The 25,308-nt window shown below is 33.9% G+C and overlaps 4 protein-coding genes across 5 annotated transcripts; 2 read left to right on the forward strand and 2 right to left on the reverse strand.

Moving 5' to 3' along the window:
* The first annotated feature begins 1,096 nt into the window (after positions 1–1,096).
* On the forward strand, positions 1,097–3,822 carry LOC143447332 (T-complex protein 1 subunit delta-like). Its single transcript, XM_076947381.1, has 4 exons — positions 1,097–1,735; positions 1,869–2,420; positions 3,116–3,346; positions 3,449–3,822. Exons 1-4 carry the CDS (start codon positions 1,163–1,165, stop codon positions 3,710–3,712), a joined length of 1,620 nt encoding a protein of 539 aa, XP_076803496.1. The 5' UTR covers positions 1,097–1,162; the 3' UTR covers positions 3,713–3,822.
* A 597-nt stretch (positions 3,823–4,419) lies between these two features.
* LOC143447333 (uncharacterized) lies at positions 4,420–5,982 on the reverse strand. The gene is made up of 3 exons (XM_076947382.1): positions 5,651–5,982; positions 5,346–5,526; positions 4,420–5,257 (listed from the first exon to the last, which is right to left on the reverse strand). The coding sequence occupies exons 1-3, from the start codon at positions 5,923–5,925 to the stop codon at positions 4,700–4,702; spliced, it is 1,014 nt and encodes a 337-aa protein (XP_076803497.1). The 5' UTR covers positions 5,926–5,982; the 3' UTR covers positions 4,420–4,699.
* A 493-nt stretch (positions 5,983–6,475) lies between these two features.
* Positions 6,476–12,375, forward strand: LOC143447334 (protein YIPF4-like). 2 transcript variants are annotated; one of them, XM_076947384.1, is made up of 7 exons: positions 6,476–7,860; positions 8,529–8,687; positions 9,151–9,174; positions 10,434–10,539; positions 10,690–10,816; positions 11,067–11,258; positions 11,865–12,375. In XM_076947384.1, exons 1-7 carry the CDS (start codon positions 7,779–7,781, stop codon positions 12,000–12,002), a joined length of 828 nt encoding a protein of 275 aa, XP_076803499.1. In that variant the 5' UTR covers positions 6,476–7,778; the 3' UTR covers positions 12,003–12,375. The 2 variants fall into 2 exon arrangements, with proteins under 2 accessions (XP_076803499.1, XP_076803500.1); XM_076947385.1 differs by lacking the exon at positions 9,151–9,174 and having other exon boundaries at positions 6,482–7,860.
* Positions 12,376–12,473: 98 nt separating this feature from the next.
* On the reverse strand, positions 12,474–23,482 carry LOC143447331 (two pore channel protein 2-like). The gene is made up of 16 exons (XM_076947380.1): positions 23,036–23,482; positions 21,167–21,364; positions 18,895–19,023; positions 17,652–17,771; positions 17,191–17,417; positions 16,884–17,010; positions 16,201–16,356; positions 15,775–16,010; positions 15,269–15,439; positions 14,955–15,019; positions 14,599–14,753; positions 14,208–14,412; positions 14,026–14,116; positions 13,784–13,897; positions 13,554–13,687; positions 12,474–13,292 (listed from the first exon to the last, which is right to left on the reverse strand). The coding sequence occupies exons 1-16, from the start codon at positions 23,411–23,413 to the stop codon at positions 13,159–13,161; spliced, it is 2,640 nt and encodes an 879-aa protein (XP_076803495.1). The 5' UTR covers positions 23,414–23,482; the 3' UTR covers positions 12,474–13,158.
* Positions 23,483–25,308: the final 1,826 nt, after the last annotated feature.

A 25,308-nucleotide genomic window follows, 5' to 3' on the forward strand; every position in this document is an offset into this window, starting at 1 on the left:
CCAAAAAAGTTGCCCGCCCCTGAACTATAGGGTACAATGTACTTGACTGTGACCCATAGTGAGAGGTGTGGCATCTTCACGCTTAAGGTTTATCAATGCACACACTGAACTAAAAAAGAAAATGTGGTTGTTGAGCACCAATGTATAATAAATAAACAAAGAATTGAGCTTTCAGTGCACACCTTCACGTTAAAATTTGTGGCGTTGCACGCCTGATTTCTCTTCAAAAACTGTCGTACTTTTCAGTTAAGACTGTGATTTATAAGGTAAAACCTCGGTAAATATGATACGGTATAAAATCTTTATGGGACCCTAATTATTAGAAAGTTTGCATTCAATGTGTCAGATAAATGTGCCAATGAAGGAACTGACAAAATTAGCGCCACCCGAAATAATACATTTAATATTGTGCATATTGGCTATTCTGTGCCAGAAAATCAGAGCATTAGCTAAGTTCTGTTGCACATCATATGAAATTTTAGTTTAATTTAGTTTAATTTTAGTAGCTAAATGGCACTGATTATAAGTAGCAAGTATTAGAGCTGTCAGGAGTGTAAATAGAGTTGTAACGACGGAGACCTGAAGTTACTGCATAGACTATTAGATAAAAAACATGGAAATGAATATGTCGAGAGTAGTTTGGCGATTATAAATTTTATAACTTTCTTCTGTCTTTAGTTTTCTATCCTGTACAGGTTCATGCTCACACACAATCAACAAACTAGAAGTGGCAAGACCTGGAGGGCTTAAAATGTGAAATATGTTAGCTATGCTGTGGTGCTGTAACGATGAAAGGCTGGCACGGCCACTAAACCCAAATATGTTTCAGTAACTGAGAATTTCTGCTGATTACTTTGACTTGCAGCTTGTGCTCTGGCACATCTATTCACATCATTGTGGTGTGATAAGCTGTTTGGCATCACTACCAGTAATTTTTCGCAACTGCATGTATTTGTTTAATTGTTGGCATACTAGGAAAGGGCACTAGCACATAATACAGTGAGAACACTTTCAATAATAAGGTTGTATTTTATCATTATATTGCAAGTTGCTATGCTCTTATCAAAATTGTGATTGTGTTTCAAAATATAATCTTTTTCTGTTGTTTTTATAGTGTTACTTAAGTACTTCCTATTTGAAGTTTTGTTAGTTACTATTAGGAATGGCTCCAATCAAAATTGCTACTCCTGCCAAGCTCTCATCCCAAAGAAAAGGAGCAGGTCAATTCAAAGATAAGGAAAAGCCGATTCAAATTCGTGAAAGTAATATTCAAGCTGCCAAAGCTGTTGCTGACTCTGTTAGGACAAGTTTGGGTCCAAAAGGCATGGACAAAATGATTCAAGATGAAAAAGGTGATGTAACGATTACCAATGACGGGGCAACTATTTTGAAGCAAATGAAGGTCTTGCATCCTGCTGCAAGGATGCTGGTGGAACTCTCCAAAGCTCAGGACGTTGAAGCTGGTGATGGCACAACATCAGTCGTAGTGATTGCAGGAAGTCTTCTTAATGCTGCGTCTAAGTTGCTTAGAAGAGGTATTCATCCCACTACCATTTCTGATTCTTTCCAAGATTGTGCTTCTAAGTCAGTGGAAATTCTCACATCCATCTCAAAACCTATTGAGTTATCCGATCGTGCCACCTTATTGAAGAGTGCAAGTACTTCTCTGAATTCCAAAGTTGTTTCTCAATATTCTGGCATATTAGCGCCAATGTCTGTTGATGCAGTTTTGAAGGTGCTTTTAAGCTATGGATGTGTTGAATTCATTGTATAGGCTCCTACAATTACACAGTAGTTACATAGTACATGGTAAATATTCAATTTTTATGTATAAATATTAAAAATGTATTTTGAAAACCATTTTTCAGGTGATTGATCCAGAAAACCAAAACAATGTTGATCTTAGAGATATTCGTGTTATTCCAAAACTTGGTGGCACTGTGGAGGACACTGAGCTCATTGAAGGCCTTGTCTTGACGCAGAAGACGGTGACCGGTCCAGGAGGGGGACTAAGAAAAGTGGAGAAAGCCAAAATTGGTCTCATCCAGTTTTGCTTATCTCCACCAAAAACTGACATGGAAAATCAGGTTGTTCTGTCCGATTACACTCAGATGGATCGCGTTTTGAGGGAGGAAAGGCAATACACCCTTAATCTGGTGAAGCAAATAAAGAAGGCAGGCTGTAATGTGTTGCTGATTCAGAAGTCGATTTTGCGTGATGCACTAAGTGATCTTGCTCTTCACTTTCTTAACAAGATGAAAATCTTGGTCGTGAAGGACATTGAGCGTGAGGACATTGAATTTGTTTGCAAGAGCACTGGATGCAAACCTATAGCTAGCATTGACCATTTCAACCCAGAGATGCTGGCAACTGCTGAACTTGTTGAAGAGATAAATTTGGGAACCGGTAGAGTTGTCAAGGTAGGTCTAATTTACACAGTGCAACAATTTTTAATATACATGTCTCTTGTGAGTATTTGAGGTTGCGTTGCTTCTAGTAAAGAAATGGGTTAGTTGGGAGAAAACACATAAAGTTAATCAAAATTGCCTTTTTGTAGTGGATTGAGGTTTGAGTTAGTTATAGTGATCAGTAGATTTTTATTGATGATGTTAGTTGGTGATAAGTTGATAATGTTCAAGATTGGTTACAAAATAAGCAAAGTGCTTTAAAATGTATGGATGTTGGCAGTGAAGTTGGTGCTGCCTTTCTTTTTTAACTGGAATGTATGTATAAATGAGGTTTATTGATCTGCCTAATTACCGTGGTTATTAAGCATTGTAAATAGGAAAATCAACAGACTAATATGAAATGTTATCTCTAAAAGAAACCAGCAAATTGTCTTATTTTTTGACAACTTGTAACTTATAGGCTATGTTAAAAAATGTCACCAGCTTCATTTTTGTTATAAGAAACAATCTGTACAAACCAAAACAATCAGAAAACTGTTTTTTAATTAGTGCAGGCGAGTTGGCCAAATGGTTAGATATAGCCAGAATGTTTAATGAATAACTATAAAGTGGTCAGAAATGAAGCTACTGGTAACATAGTTAATTAGTTATACAGTATTGTCTATTTGACAAATTAGGCAATTAAAGAATTTCTTTTAAATCTTCAGGTTACTGGCTGCAACACTGGAAACAAAACAGTGTCAATTTTGGTCAGGGGTTCAAACAAACTTGTCTTACATGAAGCTGACCGCTCGCTCCATGATGCTCTTTGTGTCATTCGATGTCTGGTCAAAAAACGAGCGATCATTGCTGGAGGTGGAGCTCCTGAAACTGAACTTGCTGTTCAACTGGCTAGACTTGCACATACACTAAGTGGAATGGAAGCCTATTGTTTCCAGGTAGAAATTTTTACATTTTTATTGGAATTTTTTCTGTAGATAATTAATGTGTACATAATTCCATTCTCATACAAACTTAACCATTTCAACTGTTGCTTCCAGGCGTATGCTGAGGCCCTTGAAGTTGTGCCATACACACTGGCTGAAAATGCTGGGCTAAACCCTATCACCACTGTGACAGAGCTTCGCAATCGTCATGCCAACGGAGAAAGTGGAACTGGTATAAATGTTCGCAAAGGAGGAATATCCGACATGGCTGCTGAGAATGTTCTTCAACCACTCTTGGTATCTACGAGTGCGATTGAGCTGGCAACTGAAACCGTTAGAAGCATCATGAAAATCGACGACATCGTCAATACTCGTTGAATGCAGTTAAAGCCCATAAGAACTGGCGTGCATGTTTAGTCCATGATGTGTGTGGAAAGCTGTGTATGTTTGTTCCACGTTTGTATGAAATATATTTCTGAACACCAGCATCCATTGATTATTATTACTTACACAGGAAAACGAGCGATAAACTTCAGGATCTCACTATACTGTAGTTAAAGAGTTGACAACCCTTGAATTATGCGATTTCCATGATTTTGTTAGATTTGTACGTAATGGCCGAAAAAAGTCCAATGTTAGACCAATCAGAGGACAACATGGATGGTGTTGTTTTTCAGTGAAAGGACTACCCTACCAAGTGGTACATCAAAACTTCCAGGTCACATGTTTGGGTTAACTTGAAATGCAGTTGGGAATGGGTAAATCTTGATTTTTTAGCTTAAATTGTAGTCTTGAGTTTGGCGGACTATTGCAATAACTGGAGATTTGTGATCGTATCAGGTAATAGCCAAAGAAATATTAAAATTACTTGCAACATTTCAGGAAGATCCATGTGGCATTTTTTGAATTATTGCATTTTCAGTAATTTCACTCTAATAAAACAAACAAGAAAATAAACCTTTACAAGGCTTTATTGTGTCAGAGTTGGTGTCATGCTAAAATGCATCAGCATTAATTCTACATTTGTATGTCAATTTATCATTCCTATAGGACTATCTAGTTTTGTAGCGAAGTAACAAATACAATGAATATTAGAGTGGATTTTTGCAATTTCCCAAACAGCAAAGCACTAGTCACAACTCCAACATAGATACTTTTCAATCGTAATCCAATTTTGTAATATGAAATATTCTATTGAAATACTGCATGTATACCTGAGTTGCGTACAGCAGCAGCAAACTAGTTTAATGTAATTGTAAATGAAAAGGTATCCACAAGATGCAATTTAACACACTGCTTGCTTGCTTTCACCTGGTTGCTCTTTAACATTTTCACATGTCTTTTTTAATTAGTGCATTATGTAAGTTAGGGTATTTTATATACAAATCTCCCATCATTGTCATAAAAGTGTATATTGTCATTAGAAGTTATGGTAAGGTTGTCATCTTGCGATTCTATACTGTCATCTGTTTCAGAATTGCTATTTACTTCATAAGTGTCATTGTCATCTACAGAAACATTGTCACTTAATTCTTCACAATCACTATATTCATCTGAGTCATCTTCAAGTTCTTCAGGATCATCATAAAGTTCACAAAAGTGTTCATCTTCATGTTCTTCATCGGTGAGAAGTTCAATGGCATCATCTTCCTCTTCAATCAGTTCAATTTCTAGATAATCTTGATCCTTACTTTTATCAAATGATTTAAACCAAGGGTTACATCTTATTTCGTTAATGATTTTGTCATCTACTGTTGAGTCCGAAGTCATGTCAGCACTGATAGTAGCTAAATAAGACTTGACATCACCCTCAGCTTGTCCTGGTAAAAGCTTTTTAACAGATTTTTCCATCACTGTTTGATTTTGGAATTCTGCAACATTTGGTTTCGGTACAAATTTGCTCTTTAATATTCTTCGAATCACCTAAAAATGTGTTTACATTTTACATGGGAAAATATTTCTGTTTTAGAAAAACATTTCAAGTAAACATAAAACTGGGTTTGATAAACACCTCCGGCTCAACATTAAAAGACATTGCTAAATGGGACTGTGTCCATAATTCAGGATTTTCCTCGTGAAGAAATCTGACATGGGCCATTTGCTCAGTTGTAAAGGTGCGTTTGTATGATTTATTTTCCATGGATTTCCCCATCTTTTTCCATTCATAAATATTTCTTCTTCGTCTTGCTTCTCTGCAAGATGAACGTCACATTTCCCAAAGACCCAAATGCACATTGTTACATAATATACACTACTTTGTCCATGGTTTATCATCCTAACTTTTCAAAAATAATATTAAATGCCTGAAGAACATACCTTATTATAGTATTTTTATAATCAGGTTCATCTTCTTCCACATCCGTAAGCCATTTTGATTCTGTTTTTTCTAACAATGGATCAACAAAACTGTAATCAATGCGTGGTTTATATTCTTCGATGTAGCGATTATAAAACTTTTGTTTCTTCTTCAACATGACGAGAGAAGATGAAAAAGGTTGCCTTTTGATAGAAGCAAAAGCGATCGTGCACAAGTCCAACTTTTGCTTTCCTGAAATTTGCAAAAGAAAGTTTCGCAACTCCTTACGAAACATGATTGCCAATTTAAATGTTTTCTACCTACTACTTTTCTACTCTAAAATACTAACTCAAAAGCTTGTCTGCCATGTTGCCTGGAAGGGAAAGCACCCGTTATGCAACTACTCAGTTTTAAAACAAAACTCTTCAGATTTTAATATTTAATTTTCTACACAATCTTGTTTTCATTTAGTTTTTTAATATTTTCTAAAAAATCCCTTTTTTAATTTAGGTTCTAGTTTAATTAGTGAGGTATAATGGCAAATCTTTGAAAATGTATTAAACATACACCGTCTTTATGTGGCGATTGTCATCTCCTATGTCGTGTTGCCAATTTAGTTTTGTCGGGGCTATGCAATATATCAACTTTAATAAGGTAATTTTGCCAATTTAGCAGTTTTTGCTCTAAATTTAAACTAGTGCTTGTCAGAAATGTTAAGCACATTTATTTTTTTGATTTATGTATTTAGTGACAGTGGGTTGAAAACTGCCACTTTAGGCGAAAATAAAACTATTGGTTTCAACAGTATTGTTTGTGTTGAAGCAGACATTTTAGCGCTTTTCTTAATATGATGGCAACACTTGGTAGGGTTCTGGAGTCAACAGAAATGAAGTGGGATTAATGAAATTTCAAGCTGAGTAAAGAGATGTAGGCTGTGACTTTATTACGTCATTATGGTCTTTAATCATGGTGAACAGTTAACGATCTGGTAAACATGGTGAAGTGTCAGCAATGTCACACGCATTCACCGATCAGTGAATGTCAGGCCTACGTCTTATCTGCCATCAAGCTCCAAAGTAATTTAATGTCGTTTAGTAACGGATTTCTCGAACTTGTGCACTATGGGTGTGTTATGTGATCAACATGTAATTTTTGCACTTATGCTTGTTCAGCTTGTGGCCTATTTGAACTATGTGCTCATTCTTCGCTAAGTGCTTTAATGTGCAGCAGCATCAAGTTACGTTATTTGACCACTTACTTATTACCTGGTATGCGGCAGATTTCGTGTCTAGTGCAGAAGTTTACAACCAGATGACATTACAATTTAAGTAACTTGAGTCTAGTATACAAATGCATCCTGTGATTGTGCACTTCTACACAAAGCCCCACATTTCATTATAGGGTACTTGATGTGTGTTTTTTTTCAGTTTAATTTTACCTTTTTCCAATTTTTTTCACAATAATATAGAAAACAAAACAACTGAAGTAGTTGCGTTACTCTATTGCGCTGCCTAGCCTCAAAGCTCACTTTAGATGAATTTGTCACTTCCTAAACTAGTAGACTAGAACAACAAGTTTTAGTCTACTTTAAAACTTGAAAAGTAAGCATAAAAAATATTACATAATGTTCAAGCAAACTGTTTCTTTTACTGAAATGGTTATATCACATTAAATAATTAAAAAATTTGTAAAGCATCATATACACTGTCAAACAGCAAATGGCAATGCTGCTAGCCTGGTAACATTGTGTACATACAAACTAATGCACATAGAGCACCCATAGTGGAAAGAATGGCAACTGCACCCGCAAGATGTTTTAAGACTGTACTGCATGTCTGCACCTGCACCTGCATGTCTCCTTTTTACCAGCAAAAAAGAAGGCCTACAGGCTTTGTGTTTAGGCTACAGTGTTCATTGTTGACTGCAAAATGCACCTAGTACACCATTTTGCACTTGATGCACCTCGATTTTAGCTCTTCCGCAGCCAGCCACCCCAATTTTGGCCGTCCTGCACCCCTAAGATCTCGTCAAAAATTGCCCTGCTTTCCAGCTTGAAGAGCACATAGCATACACAGAGCACTTAGTGCAAAATTACCCAGACGGGTTTGATTTTAAATTAATTGCTAGTGACTAGGGTAATTGACAACTATGACTGAAAAAGACCATTACTTAAACAGTCCAACTTCCACTTCGTCAGAATTTAGCTTTGTACCATCTCAAGCTTCATCTAGTAAGTCTCTGCTGTATCTGGTAATATGCTTAAGACATACTGTATGCATTTGATGCTACTGGTAAGCTATAGAAACATGTTAATACCAGTAATTTTTTGTTATTGTTATTTTTACTAGCTCATAAAGTCTTAATTTTTACTAACTTGTTAAGCATAAATATCAGAACATTAATCATTTGGTTATATGCTTTATACAGTAGACTCTGCTTATTATGACCACATTGGGACCAGAGCATTTTGGTCATAATATTTGAATGGCCACAAAAACCGAAACTCCTACAATACCGTTTAACCACACCAGGATCGATACGGTTAGGTACAAGATGACATAAAACATCAAATTCATCATTTATTTCATTAACATTAAACAGCAACATAAAAGTGAACGGAAGTAGGTGAATTGAGAATATGCATGACACAATTGTCACTGTCAAGTTGAGTTATTGACAAGAAAAAATGGTAAAAAAATCCTGAAAAAGATAGTAAAATAGGTCTTAATATCAGAAGACTGGTCATAGTAAATGGAGAATTTTATATGGCAAAATTTGGGACCAGACTAAAATGGTCATATAAAGTGGGTGGTCAGATTTAATTATCCGTGATCATATTAAGCGGATTTTACTGTAGTTGACATGCAATAGGAAATAAAATGTGATGTGCCATTTCAGCTACAAGCAACCTCAAATATGACACAATGTCGACTTCGACTGGTGAAGTTGCTCTCAACCTAATGGGTCAATCTTTCTCAGGAAATATTGAAACAGCACCTGGAGTTTCCCAAACACCCATTGAAGATGGAAATTTTGGCAATGTTTTAAAACGGAGAGGTATGTATGATCTATGTTCACAACACAATTGTCCATACTTTTGGATTAAATTTTGCTTGTCAATGTCATGTGAAATCTTGAATTTTTTTATGAAGTCAGTATTTCTTCACAAAACCTAAATAACATTTAACTTGTCGCTTAACCATTATATTGATAATTAATTTACAAAGTTTCAGTTGTCTGTTTTTGTTGCCCACTTAATTATTGTATTTTGTTTTTATCACCAATCAGATTTATTTCATCTATTTATGTAGTTGATTTTATTGAAGTCATGGTTCTGTAATTGGGTCACCATTATGGTTTCAAATATCCATTTTTGCCTTATTTAAGACGAAGTCCCCAAAAATTAACTTTTACGTGTCACTTGGTTTAAATGTATATTATTTAAATGTAAGAATGTGGTGTAGTTTTGGACTTAGCCTACGCATACATTTTTTTATATCTGTGCAATGTATATTTTCAGGGCTTGAATTGCTGCTTGATTCAGGTTTATTTAAACGGTGGTAGTTATATGACTTAGTTTGGTTTCAAGGTTGTATAATTTACAGCTTTTCTTTTTTAACAAATTTGATAGGTACTTTGTCTTTATTACGATTTATTTGAATGTTACAGTATAATACAATTAGTTGATTAACCATATCAACCTTTGTTCTGTTATTTTTTGGTTACTGACTGCCGACTTGGTTTATTTAAGTTATTCATTGGCTGACCTTGTATGCTTGAAATAAATCAGTGTTACATCTTTAATGTTGGTTATATTGTGTTTTTACACCTGCATGGCAAAGGTGATAACTAAGGTGCATGCAAATGTCAATAATTTAGCATTGCCGTGTTGAAAATACTTGTTACTATACCAAGATATTTGTTTGACCTGTTGAAAGAATAGTTACTATGGTTGTTCATATTTACATCATCCAAAATCTGGTGTACCGGCTATAAAGTGTGCCAATTTTCTGAAGTACTATCTGGCTTTTATAACTACCGTATTTTACGGACCATAAGGCGCAATTTAAATCCTTTTTTTTCCTCATAAATTGATCGTGCGCCTTATAAGCCGGTGCGCCTAATGTATGGATCAAGTAGTGCTTTATTGCCTACACTCAAAACCAGTACCGATACTATTATTATACTATACGATACTACGGTAAAAGCAACTAGCAACTGTGATATTCACTAGGCTCATTTTTTCTTTTGCTCGTTGTACTATTGTGACTTGCTTACATTTATTACGTAACAAGGTGCGCGGTGCGGTGCGTAAGGCGCAATTTAAATCCTTTTTTTTCCTCATAAATTGATCGTGACAGTGCATAAATTTATTGACAGTGCGCCTTATAATCGGGTGCGCTTTATGGTCCGTAAAATACGGTAAATACAACAGAACAATGCACTTGAAGATGTTCACTGATATCATATTTATATGTTCATATTTACAAGGATAGAAAACAAAAAATAGTTTAAATTTCTCACAGCTTTGTGAATCTAATGTTTCAACAGTTTTGGCCTAAGGAAATTCCCAAATTTAGTGATTTTTAAGTGAAAATTTTGGTGCCGGGGTGCTAGTGGTCAGAGTATTAAAACTTTCAAAACATTTTTTTTCAAATTTAGTTTTGGTTGATACAGAATGCGATTAGTTTATTTAACTTGAACTTCTTAAACATGACCTAAATAAAAACAACCATAATGGTTACTCATACTGCCTTCCTATTTGCAGCCTAAACGAATGTGCTTAGAACTTTTCTGCTTTAGGCTATGGTTGGCTACTTGAAACTGATGATACCGATGAGGATGAACCAGAGAAGCCTTTGCTTGAAGAACTTGACATTGACTTGAAAGATATTTATTACAAGATAAGGTATCAAGAATTATTTAATTGTATAAATGTCTTATGTGATTCTTTTGCTAATGTTGGTTACCAATTTTATTTTAATGTACACTTTATGTCGCTTACTCAAACCTTGTAGTTATTGTGTTGGAGTTTACTCTTATAAAGTAATATTTTTAGATGTGTATTACTTCCTTTGCCATCATTTGGACAAAGTCGTCACATTGTTCGAGAGAATCCTGATTTCTGGGGCCCACTTGCAGTTGTTTTGATATTCTCTATGGTCTCTTTATATGGACAGTTTCGGGTAAGAGAAGACATAATTACTTTGATTATAACCTCTGTATATCTTTTATACTTTTGATATGTTGGATTGTTGGCAATAGTTTTCTTGGTATATTTTCATAAAACTTTCTCCATGATATTTTACATCGCACTCAGAGGTTTTAAAAGCAAGAAGCTTACAGCTTAAAGAATTTTCTTCTTATATGATATGTGTTGTATGTATTTTTCAAATTTTTGAACCATAGATTCAACCCTTCAAATAAATAATCTAGGTTGTGTCATGGATCTTGACAATGTGGTTATTTGGCTCACTTTTGATATTTCTCCTTGCTCGTGTATTGGGGGGTGATGTCGGTTACTCCCAATGCCTTGGAATAATTGGATACTCTCTACTCCCACTAATTATTACAGCAGCTTTGTTGATGCTCGTTGGAAGCGTAGAAGTGATGGCTTTCCTAATAAGAGTAAGAATAAATTAAATTCTTTAAGAAAACTGCCACAAATAGTGGTAATATCTGTGTAACGGGTACATTTTGTTAGTGCATATAAAGAGTCTATAGAGATAATATTTTTGTTGTACAAGACGCAAATTTCTCACCAAGAAACACTCCGAAATTCCCTTTGCTGACTTTTGCAAATACTTGTGACCTAACGCTATTATTCTCAGTGCTGATCAACACTATGGGCTGTATTAAGTACATTAACAATTAGCAATAGTGGATAAGATAATCAATAGTTCATTATACATGTAACAGCTAAGGCAGCCGACAGGTGTGTAACTTAAAAATAATGTGAAATTTCTGAATGACTTTGTGTTGTTCACTCAAAGCTTGTTGTAGCTATCAACATAGATCAGAGATATGTAACCTGATGATCATATGCAGCAGAATATAGGCACAATAGTGGTATATGTTTACAAAAAATAAAACGTTTTATGAACGTTAAACACTAAATGTACATGAAAAGCTCAGTTATCAAAAATGAGAAATGGAATTGATCACCATAATAAAGTTTTGTTACTTAAAATCAGCAGAAATTATTTGCTATATATATTAAATTATTTTGTTTAGGTATTGGGCATATTCTGGGCTTCTTACAGTGCTGCATCATTAATAGTAAACGAATCCTACAAGGAAAAGAAAGCTCTTCTAATTTATCCAATATTTTTATTGTATGTTTATTTTTTCTCGCTTTATTCTGGCGTTTAATATGATTAAAGGTTGTTAACAATTTCATATTCTGTATTTATTCTCGTGATATCATTTTCATAGATTTACATTTTACTTCAGGACAAAAATCGTTAAGGGTTGTAAAAGACAACTTTTTTTAGTTTATACATAAAGTTTAATGACTGTATCGTTTGTATGGGCTCAACTAAGACATATTTTAAACGATTTCTCTTAAAGTCACTTGTTTTACCTATTTCAATATCAAACAATTCTGCTCTATAGGAATTGTTTGCATATCATTATAAATGCACTTTTTCCAAGACACTGGTTTGTGTATACATTGTTAATTACCATGCTACTTTTGCTCCAGAGGTAATGTGGTGCTGCATTTCATTAAACAGTGATTAAGGAATGCTTTTAAGTGTGGTCTCTTATTCACACAGTGTAGTGGAAAACACAGAGTTATCAAATTTAGGTCAGAATGCCGTGTAGTAACTTGGTTTTCTACGAAAATTAGTATTATTCCTGGATATTAAAGTCATAGTAAAAGTTGAGGTGATTTTCTGAAAAATATTATACAAAAGAACGTCAAGTAATAGTAACTTAGTTGTCATATACACGAATACAAATAATGTCGGTCAAACAATGAATATTGCCTAGTTCTGGCACAAAAAGTTACTGAATGCAGTATTTCATGGCTTCCAACAGTATCTTTTGTATAGAAGCTATGGTATTCCATGCATCACCAGAATGTTTGGATATTACGTTGACATTGACGATAATCTTTACAAGCATTTGTGCATTCAATACAATTTGGTATTTTGTAATGTAATATAATTGCACAAACCCAATTTAAAACTCTTCATTTCAATAAAATGTTTCATGTTTAGAATGAGGTTTACAGAAGACAGTATTGCACATTTTTACAAATTGCATATAAGACAAGAAAGGCACCCATATTTATCTATTTAAATTTTAAAGAGAATAAAATCAAAAACATTAGAATAAGACTGTAAACAGAGAACAAGCACTTGTTGCTTTGATGAAATTAAGTCTTGTTCAATCCCTTCTTGATATAAAAACAGGAGCAAGACCAACATCTTTGAAACAATGGCTATTAAGCCTGTAACATTGATATGTGTCTCTGCTGTTGATTCCAACCGTTGCACAAAGTCTAGTTAAGAAATTCCCGTCGTCAGACTGTGACACTCGTACCTGTCACATCGTCCAGGGTTACTGTTTGTGGTTGGGAAGATGATCCTGAAACTGCCTCGACTTCTAATTCTCCCTCGAACATCCTCTGCAGTAGAACCTCAACATTCTTGTGACCTGTGGTGGAAGTAGTTTTAATCCAGAATAATGGAAAATTGATTGCCTGAGTTCCTACATTCACATTTTTGCAATTAAAATTATATTAAATTAGGTGATATGGTGGAATGATATGATGATGGTGTCATTGTATTAGAAGTGAGAGTAATTACATTTGCAAATAGTTAATGTTTTTTCATCTATTAAGTTCAATTGTATAAACACTCAATATAGCATGAAGGTTCTCTGAAATTATAGTAACAAGAGACATAACTGTTTTACCCTTATTGATTCTAAATGTATGTCTTGGACCATCTCTGTAACGTGCATCATGACTTCCAGAATATTCACGATTGTCATCATTTTCTTGATCAATTACCAGCTGTGTTCGATCGTGATCTACGCTTGTCATGTTTCTGAAAGTGAAGTTCACAGGTTATGACATTTTGACACATAATCTCGGCTGAATTTAACAGATATAGCAATAAGTGATATTACTACATGTTACGTACGTTTGTGCCATCAGTCCCAGTTGTTCAAGAACTTTTTCCACTCTTATTTCTATATGTGATCTTGAGAGTGAATATTCCAAGATAAAAGCCTCCAGCACGAATGCGACAATAATGCTAAGAATACAAAGCCATATTGTTTTCTATAAGACACTTTATTATGATAGCAGTCTTGCAATTGAAGGAACGTTTCTCCATGTTGTTTTTTGTATTTTTTGTGTTAATAATTTAACTGAAGTACTTACTTCATGATCAAGATGACCACTATTAAATGGAAAAAGATGAAGAAGATTCTTGCGGCCTTACTTGTGACTAAGACATAGCCAAGAGTGATAAGTTCACAGTATTAAGGAAGTAAAAGCCTTAATTTAGTATTGTTGATGATAACAGACTGTTAAACAATACACTTTTTAAAATGAAAGGATATTGTGCCACTGGTTCACGACAGTTAGTTCCACCAGGGTGACCAGAGAGTGAAGGATGTCATTGAAATTGTTATTGCAGTAACCCACTCTTATAAATTCTGAACCCTCAAGTTTGGGATTTCCACAGTTTGTATTTTCATAACCTGTTCCGGAAATTAATCCACCAAAACATTCCATTGCAACAATGGCAAAAGCATAATAGATCATCTATAAATCACAAAATATTGATTTTCTATGCTTTACAATCCAGAGAAAAAGACACAAAATTTCACGTGTTCAATATTTTGTTCTTCTACAGAATTTTATTTTAGATTTAAGCGGCATATTTTATTTAATGTTATATTTTAACGAAGATGAACTAGTACATACAAGCAAATAAGAATATAAACTTACCAGTAGAACAATGCCATATGTAACAAGTGATGGTGCAATGTTTAGAACCGTCATTAAAATGGTCTGAAAACGTTTGACATTTCCCACTATTCTGACAAGTCGTAAGCATCTCAGCACCATTATGAAATCAAGGACTTCTCGTGGAAATGTGTTTACTGAAACAATTCAAAAGCACAGTCCTACTAAAATTTTATGTAAACATGAATTACAAAAGCTATCGCTTGCAAAACTATGAACAAAAATTCTTTGCTTCAATAAACTGTATGTACGTGGTAGTATTTTAATAAAGCGATTTAGATGTTATACAAAATCTTCAAAGTACTACTTCAACTAAGTTTTATGACAACAAGACTTACATTCATCCAGACTTGCTTCAACAATTGTTGCAATAAAAGCTGACATGATGATTAAAAAATCAAACCTATCAATCAAGGATTATGAGTAAAACTTTGCTGTACATCTTATTTATGACGATTTGAAAACGCATAATTACTCGAAAACAATATAGGCACCTTAAACAGCTAATTAAGCATCTCCAGGCTTGGAATAGTTTTTCGTAATCAATTGTAATATCTTCAACCCGTTTACATTCACCAATATGAAAATAACTAAATCACCAATTTAACAGGAATAGTTTCAAAACTAAATAACATTTATAATGTATAATTACCAGTTCCATAGCCTTGAAAAACTGAAATACTCCTTTGGACCTAAAGTGAACATTTTCAGCAAAATTTCGAGTATAAAAATACTCAAGAAAAACCATTCTGTACTTTCCCAATCCATTCCAATACATACTGCATTTGCTATGATCATGAGATCAAAAAAATATACGAAGAATCTAGCAACAGATAGCAATATTTGGAAATTTTTTAATGTAATACCAAAAACGAATTTATAATGTAGTTAAAAACTTATTGATAGTGGGCGGTACCTATGAAATGATAATTTATTTCACTCATTTCAAAAGTTCATACTGAAATTCTATGAATGCAATGGAATTATATTCCTGACAAAATTAGAATCTCTGTTTTGTTTCTCAGTAAATACTTGGCTGTAAACATAAGCGATCAAATAATGTGCAATAACTATTGGTTGTTTTATTTTGGCTTTACGGCTGACTTTACCTTCTCATATTTCGTGCTGTTAAATGCATGGATAAGTCGGACATTATACCTGTGACTGACGCAAGTTCTGATAAACCTGCTCGGTCGAGACATGTAAACATCACGCGCATAAATGTAGAAGATGTTCACAGTAGAAGAATCCTCAACAAGATTAACATTTAACAGATTTGCAACTTGTAGGAATTGATCTTTTCCGATGCCATTTACTTTGTCAGTTTCATCGATGTTTTCTTCATTTTTATCCTCTTTTCCATATGCTTGCAGCACTTCCCAAAACAAATTTACCTGTAACATTTTTACATTTTTTGAACTTAACAACACACCAAACATATGTGGAAACATGGAAAACAAATGCTCAGTAACTGGGGATTTAATCATAAGAACTATTACTGAGTTTAAATGATAAGGAGACTTCTCTTATTTTCAGAATAAATACTCTGATACCATGAAGTTATGATACTATGTGAAATTTCACCTTGCGATAGGTTGGAGGATTGGTTAATTTTTTCATCACTTGAAACCACGTCTTTTCAGTGACAGTCGCATTTTGATCTGGAAAATGATCAGCCAAAAGTTCAAAAGCTTCCTCAAGCTTTTTTCTTTTCCAAAAAACAGCTGCTCGAATTTCAGTCTATTTTCAACACATACTAATAATTATTACAACTTAAAAAATTCAAAGTTAAATTACCAACTTTATATATTCACACATACTATTATGGCTCATTCGCTATGTGCTTTAGAATTTAATAAAATGGCTATCTATAGCATTGTAACATGTAGTAAGTTATATCTGTTTTATTTGTTGTGGAACCCATTAATCTCACAAACAATTTAAACCAGATTCATCAAAGTTAAATACGGAAGAACACAAATGCAAATATACCACATTTGCTTGATTAACAAGCGCGCTTGACTAAAAGAAATGTTGCTAAAAAACTGCTGTACTAAAAAAACAACAGTGTATGGCTTGGAAGTGTGAAAACATGATCTTATCTACCAAAAAAGTCTTAAAAAAGATGAGTGAAACACCAACAGGTTAGGCATATGGTTTCAGGCAATACAATTTATTATGTCAAAAATCTTTATCGTTATTTGGTTCTTGTTTTATTTGCGCAGTTGGTTTGGTAATATTTGCAAACAACAATGTGTTAAACTTACCTTTAGATGGGCACGGTAATTATTATAAATAACAGCTAAGAACAAATTCATGAAGATGTAGGTGTTGATAATGATGTAGGCAATGAAAAATAAGGCAAACCATTCACTTGAATCATATGCTGGCATCCTAAAAAATATTTCATTAAACGCTTGCAAAGCAAATAACAATGTCAATTTTATATCCATTTTTCCAAAAAACAGATTTTTACTTGTTTATTGTGGTTATTTCCAGCATAGGTTTTAGCCATAAAAAGTGACTAGTGGTATATTCATGAATATATAAACAGTGTATAAACAAAATGCTTACATTACATCTGGACTGTTTGCTGTTGTCACTAAAACATAAAGATCAAAAAATGAATCCCAGTAATCGACAAAGTATTTTTGACTAACGTCATCACGATAATAAAGACCGCGATATTGAAAAAGTTTAAATGCTAATAGCGTGAAAACTGCGATGCTGAACATGAAGAGTACGAGTACATTAAGTATTTCTGGAACGGTATTGCGTATATTTCGAAATGCTCTTCGCACCTAAAAATACAACACAAACATTAACCAGACAATAGATTACTAAAAATTGTTTATGACACTCACAACATGAAATAATTTCACGAAACAAAAAAGGTATAATGAAAAAAGAATGACATTAGAATGAAATAAAATTTCCAACTAAAAAGGTAGTTTTATTTACTTTGAAAATTTACCTGACTTTTTCTATGTGCTAGTGGTTATAATTAATGTTATGAAATATAGATTATAGCTAACCTGTTTGCTTTCATTCATGTTTATAAAAAACAATGGACGTAATACTCTGGACACACGGATTGCTCCTTTCACACCACTTTCAACTATTCCGATATATACAACCATATCAATTAGTGTTACCTGTTGACAAGCAAAATATACAGTATTTTTGCTTTTTTGCTGGCATCAACATTTGTTCTTCATTACATAGCTGTCAACAATTGTCAGCACCTAGTCTGGATTTCCTGACAACTGCACACCTGAGGTCACATTTAATTTCAGAACAAATTGTGATTAACACAAAGTTTATTGGGTTATAAATCAAAATAGTTACTATTTTAAAAAAGCATTCCTAGTTTGGTGTTGAAAAGTTAATCAGACTGTAGAAAACCTTAGTATGACTTTATGTTGACAACAATCCTTACTAGGGGTGTACCAAACTGTGTTTGTTGATTTGGTCCAAAACAAAATTTTCGGTAAAAAGAACCAAATTACTTCAGCCAAATTGTATAGTCAAGTATTACAAATATTTGTATCGTAAAAGTAAGCAAAACAATGCCCTTTGACCAAGGCTTATATAGTTATGAAAATATGTAGTTGAAATAATATACTGTATACTTAGATGTAACTTACAACAGACAGGTATGTAAATTACACAATTAGATTTTCTGTTATACGAGCAACAACAATCATATCTGCTGTTGTTATAGTTTACCTACAATGAAGTAATTTTCAAGCAGGTTTTTAGAATTTTTTTAAATACTGGTATTTGGTTTTGGTCAAATCTGGAAATGAATTTGGCCAAAACCTAAGTTGGGCATTTTTACCCAATTTGACTGGACTAATTCGGCCTTCCAAATTTCAGTGTACCTCTAATCCTTACAATTGCAATATTATCTGTGTGAATGTTGTTTTAGTTTTTCTTTGATCTATGACTGGGTTATTGTTTACGGAATCAATAAACAGAAGCAAGCATTGGTAATATATCTTGCTTAAAGGTACTACAACAACCATGTTGTCGACTAGTGCACTGCCAAGCCAATTTGAAACAACAGCATATTTTTAAATCACGTGTGGCATGGTGAGATGAAATTGCAGTTATGCAAGTTTGAGCTGAATCAGCAGAAGTGATATCTCTGAGATAATCCATCCTGGGTGACTAGTAATGCATGAACTAAAGATTGACATATGTTTACAATCACTTTGTGTTATTTTGCGATTAAAAAGAGCTTGGGAAAAAATAGTACAAATTTCATACACTTACTATTATTGTGAGGGCAATGACAATGTTCTTAGGATCTGTGATCATAGTGCGCTGTGGTACAAATCTATATAGTTGTGAAAGGCGGAAGAAAATTACTCCGAGACATATCAACTCCATTATCGTCGTGGCCTGAAACAAAAAGAAAGCAGGATTTGAAAACACCGCAAGAAACCTCGGAATATGCATTGGAGTTTGTGCAAGTAAAAGAACTTTGTCACAAATTCATGTGTATACTTTCAAATTCATGTCTTTAATAGCCTAGTATGCTTCCATAGTATACAATTGAAATATTTGTCCTCAGACTGGGTAAAGTGTTTGCTCTACTAAAGTTTGTTAGAGTGTATTTGTATTGGATGATTTGTTTGTTACAGCTTTTTGTGGTCTTTTTGGTAAGGTTCACAAGAAATGCTTGGAAGAATCAAGTGTCAGAATGCCTGGCATTACTACAAAAAGACAATGGAGCTAAGAATTTTCTGTTGATAATTTTAATCCCACCCACACGTTTTGAGCAAAAATCGTTTTATTTGTACTGCCCACACATTGAATACTGTCAACCCTTATCTATGTTTCTGATTTACAAAAGTTGGCCGCATCCACATATTTGGTTACTTCTATCTGCACATTTTCTTAGAAAAAGCCAACATTAGCTTATTACTTTGCAAACTTTGCGGTCTAAACTATACTATGAATCTTGCTAATTAATTTGGTATAAGCTACTTTTACTATTACACTAACTATTACAGGTATGGTATGCGTAGCATGATATTGTTTATCCTCAGACTGAAGAAAGCCTTTGCACGACTATGCACATGGCAATGATTCTTCATTACTTGAGCCCAGGTTACCAAGCTAGCCTTTGTGCAAGTTCCGATTGTCACACATTTTTTATTTTGCTTTTTTGATTTTTTTACACAGAGAACATGCCCGATGACTAATAACCTTACTGTGATGTCACAGATCTGGCCGTCAATGGAGCAACTTGGCCCTATTGATTAACATTAGGTTTGATGAACTTTAACATTTTTTCAATTTTTTCTTGGCTCACCACAAATAGCTACTAAATTTTATCATCAATAAAAAAGAGATCGGTAATGAGTAGTCGTTTAAGTATCAATAGAGCCAAGGTCATAACCCGATTACTAATGTTGGTCTACTTAGGCCATATAAGCAATAGTTTGACTGCTTTCCTAAATTTTCTTTCTATACTGTGGTATTTAAAAAGGCTAATATGAAATCATAGAACCTCTGCACAAGTCTTTAAAAGCAAAAGTTAAGTTTTGGTTTTTCCATGTGTTGTTTACATGATTAAAGGGTACAAATTTTCATAACAACGCTACAATTAATGTTATTAGATACCAATTAGCACACTTTTAGGGAAAGCAATGTACATTTTTTGTTGGTACAAGTTTTGAAAGACATTGTTACATTGCCATATTCTAATAATTTTACCCTGAAGTAAACTGTGAGCATGGAAGAAGTAGCATAGTTTTTTGAAGATAGGAAATTGAGGTATGGAATTCTTCAGAGCTACAAATACAGCATATGTCTTTGTGGCGCATATAGTTGTGTCATTACTACATTAGGCTATATGCTTCATCTATGTCGGAATGACATAATAAAATTTCTTACAACATTGCAAGCTGATAACATTAACAAAATTACGTTACCGCGCAATGCAATAATAACACAGAAATTTTCATGCTACTGTAGAAGGATGTGGGCTAGGTTGATTATAAATAAGTAGGTTACAGTAGGCATCGTGTACACTAATTCTTCAGAACTCAAAAAACTTTTCCGGGAAAATTCTGTGGCTGCACTCCAACCTACCTTAAAGCCATTCAAAATGCTGTTACAGCGATAACTTTACTGAATGAATATAAAGTTATCAGCATTTTTTTGAATTTCCGAAAACAGTTTTTGCGCAGTAGTGACAATTCTAAAACGTTTATATTCTGTATAAATTGACAAACCATTTATTAGATATTACCTTGGAACTGTTTCCTGTGAAAAATTTCTTCGGAACTCTAATTTTTAAAAATGAAACGAGCAGGAACAAATAAATATTGAGTCATGAGATAAGAAGGTCGGATATAAGCCTATCGAACACGGAACACAAGCTGCATTTATTACAAGGCTACTGTTCGTACCACTCGGCTACCGACCCGACTAAGTAGGCCTACATGCAATTTATCATTTAATCATGTATTTTTTTAAATCAATAAAATTTATTAAAATTTTCTGGATTATAAAAAACCTTTTTCGTTCAATTTACCCAATATGGAAGGGGAACTACAGCCGGATCTTCAAACAAGGCAAGTATAAGCAAAAACCACATGAAGAGTAACGTAGTCCACTGTAGATACCGGTTGCTGTAACGTCTATAATGGTCAAGAGAGGTAGGGTCTGTATTGTATTCCAAAGTCCGACCGAACATGGCATCTTCAATATAGCTGGCCGCGAGTTCATAATTCTGTGTAAAGTATAAACCTTTACATTAAACATAAGATAAAATGATGAAGGTGAACCACTAGACAAGAACACACGTCATCTGAATTGTGTTTTCTTTAAAGGGATTTCCCCCCAATTTATTCCTAAGTAACCCTTGCTGAAAAATTTATCGTAATTCTTCAATTATTACTATAAGCAGTACTATATAATATATTATTCAAATTTAAGCCAAGGCTTGTATTTATTCAATTGGTACTTCGGCCTACTTTCTATGGCTTACATTGAAAAAGAGCTTTTACTGTTTCACTACTCAGATCGAACAAAATTAGTTAAATAATAACCGTAAAGCCATATGCAACTATATCTTTTAACATAAATTTCCTCACGTCTTGGTCTAATTGCATGCATGGCCCAATTATAGTAAAATATGTGTTTTGTTTTGAAATACAAAGCTTTATCTTCAGTATTCCAACCGTAATTCTTCATGCGACTTATATTTATTTTTCATCATTTTTGTGGGCTGATAAATGAAGAAATACCGTATAGGCGTTTTACTTTTTAGGCTAAGTCGAAAATATAATTGCCTATGAATGCTGTCTCAAACCATTGCTTTGAAACAGCAAGAGATTAAAAGAAAAGATAGGCAAATTTTGAATTTAGATTTTTTGGTTGAATTGGATAAAGAATTAGATTAGGAAGTCGACTTGGGTGATGTAACACAGTGTTTCTTAATCAGGTGAATGGTTCACCCCAGGGTGAATAAAATTTTTGCAGGGGTGAACCAACCAAAAGAGGTGAATAAGGGTGAACCGTCAGGTGATCAAACAGAAGTGATGCAATAGTGCAAAACCATAGTGCTCATATAAATTGTAGATTTGCAATGGTAAAACTTAGCTTGAGTTTTTCTTAACAAAAATCAAAACAACCTAAGTCATTTTGTGCTGTTATATATAGACGGGATAGTTTTATCATATCATGGGACAAGGGTGAATGAAATCTGGAGATGGATGCTAGGGGTGAACAAAACCAAAAAAGTTTAAGAAGCACTGATGTAACATATTATGTAACAGTTTTGCTAATATCCCATTGAGAGAATGGTTTCAACCATTAAAATCTTTGTATGGTTTGGAGAAATGAGGTAACTCAAACGGTATGTCCCGTACACTTGTATGGTGTGGCAATATTAGCCTATATCTAAATTATCTATCCGCTCTTTATGTTACTGCAGACAAGGTGAACATGACATAAACAAACTTGACGAGTAATTTTGCAGAGTGAAATACTTTTACTTAAATTTTATAAATTCCTGTATGCAGTCATCTGGACAACAGTGACTGTAGGTTTAAAGCAGTTTTTTAAAAACTTTTTTAACACTGACTCTAAAATATTTGACATTTGTGTGATTTCTATATTACTCCCGGTAATATTTCGTTATAAGCTATCTTCCAAAATAGCTGCACATTTTAGGTTATATTTCGCAAGAAGGAAATAAGTGTTGCATTAATTAGGGTAATTTTAGTGTAATCGAAGTTTTTAATCTACAGTGCAATATGTTTTCTGAACATTTCATTAAACTTTTTGGAATTACTCCATAAAACTTCTTGTGGCCTCGTATAACCCAGTTTAAGAACCAACGGTTTAAAACCCAAACAGATTGTCGAGCTGCCAACGAACGGAAAATGGACATATTTACCTTTTCTTCAGATCTACTTCGATCTTGATCCTTGATATGATTGCTTAAATTCCCCTCAACCACTTTATCTGCCTTTAAATTGTTAGGAGATGTTTCTCGTTCTGCCTGGTACTGAAATTTACCGCCTGTTGCTTGACCGGAAATGGTATTTACAAAAACTTCATTTGTAGATGACGTCATTTCTATCTGTGGTCCTGTGCTGATGACAGCGACATTTTCAACAATAACATTGTTAATATGAACGTTGTCAGGAATCTCCTCCATCACCAAAATTTCGCCATTAGTTTCGTGTGGCTCGTTTTTCGTCGTTGCTATCGCCAACTTTTCATTTTTGTTTAAATCACTTCGCAATTGTGGTATAACCAGATTTTCTGACATCCTCAATTTCAGCCTGCTAATTTTGAACAAAGTCTTTTGCGGTATTTCAGAGTGACATCCACATTTGGCTTTTCTCGCCCCAGTCAATGAAAATTGAGCCTGCGCGACATCGCGTTGAATTTAGATAAATATTTAACTCGGTTAAATGATTTACCAGAATTGTTTGTTCGTTGCATGTCCTTTCTCCAGCTTTACGAAATGAAAGGCAAGACATTCACAGAACTTAGAATTGTAGAAAGAGTTGTAAATGGAATATCTTCCATAAACAAACTTGATAACCAACAAAGGTTTCTTAACACACAAAAACAAAGCGTTCGTTATGGCAAGTAAGTAAGCTATACTGGCAAGTTATACTGTAAACCTTACCATATGCTTAGTTAATTACAACACAGAGCGAATGGATGGACATGTTAACAAAGTTACAGTATATAAAATTCGTAGACCACAAAAACACGTTTTTAATTATGTGTGTAAAATGACGTTGTAAATGCCAACAAAGAATGCCATGCTTTGGTGTCGGCAATTCATGTGAGATTTTGTTAATATTTGACGCTGGCAAACGGCAAGCTTGTGCAAACTATTAAGCTATTTTGGTGAGCATCTTTATTGTTACCCTTCAAGTTTGTCAGCATGCAACGAGTTGTTACATAAAACTATCATAAATTAATAGTTATAAAGTTTTAAGTGATTCTAAATGGAAATGCTTTAATAGTTTATTTCATCGCCAGCATTTTTATATCTTTACTACTGCTGTAGTTTTATAGTAAAACCTGTACACACTTTTTTAATAAAATGTTGACAAATGTTTAGGTATTTTACGTGAACACACGCTGAGAACTATGTCTATTACCTGACCTTGCGATATTTGGTTCTTTGCACGTCGAAATTAATCTAAGCAACATTAAACTTTAAATAAGATAACTTAGGTTCTGTCTCAATTAAAGAGCGCCTTAATTATCACCTGAATGACGTCTGAACCGTTATCATAGTTCTTATTGATAAAATTTTGTGTAATTCTTATACATGTTGTGACCGGTCATTTATCAAAAGTAAACTTTGAGAGTTATTAAAAAGAACAACATGGCGGAGAAGAGAACAATAATAGGACAATTAATTCCATTCATAATAATGTATATGTTAGATGTATTCCGATCAACTTATTTACTTGCTTATGTTTATCATTCATGTAATACCATATTATATACAGTTATAGCGAAGTGCATAATGCATATACACAGGCCTATACGTGATACGCTATTCGAGTTGAAGAAATAGTCTTCGTGACTTATTTTTCGTTCCACCTTATAGCCTACCTGAAAGTCTATCTTCAGTTTAGTTTTTTTGCAGAACACAATACCCTTTTGATTCGCAGTTATAGCGACACCTCACGCTTTGCTTCAGAGCGCATTTTAACAACATGTATGAGCCTTATAAGTTACACACTGTTACATGCGTTCTTTGCAAAAGAAAAGATTAACTTCACTATAGTAACGCAATCACTGAGACTTTAAAAAATTTTACAAATTTTCCTCATGTAGAAAATACAAATATGATTTATTAAACTTAATATCTTACTGCTAGTGAAAGTCGCTAGCTTACGCAGTTGTTACCCGAAATGTATTGCACGTCATCGTCAAAGGAAACCACAAAAATCGTCAAAGGAAGTTGGGAGTTTTACTTTTAAAATAGCACAACTTGCACCTGAATATTGGTTAAATTGCGCAGTACAATCAGAGCTTGTTTTCAACTTTATATTAGCGTACATAAAAGGGCGAATATACACTGTAAATATGGTTGTATATTGTTACGGAATTTGTATATTGTATATTGTTGCTATATTGTTACGTACATCGTTACGGAACAAGTTAAACCATCGACTAACTTACTCCAAAATC

Source organism: Clavelina lepadiformis, chromosome 2 (assembly GCF_947623445.1).
Source record: "Clavelina lepadiformis chromosome 2, kaClaLepa1.1, whole genome shotgun sequence".
NCBI lineage: Eukaryota > Metazoa > Chordata > Ascidiacea > Aplousobranchia > Clavelinidae > Clavelina > Clavelina lepadiformis.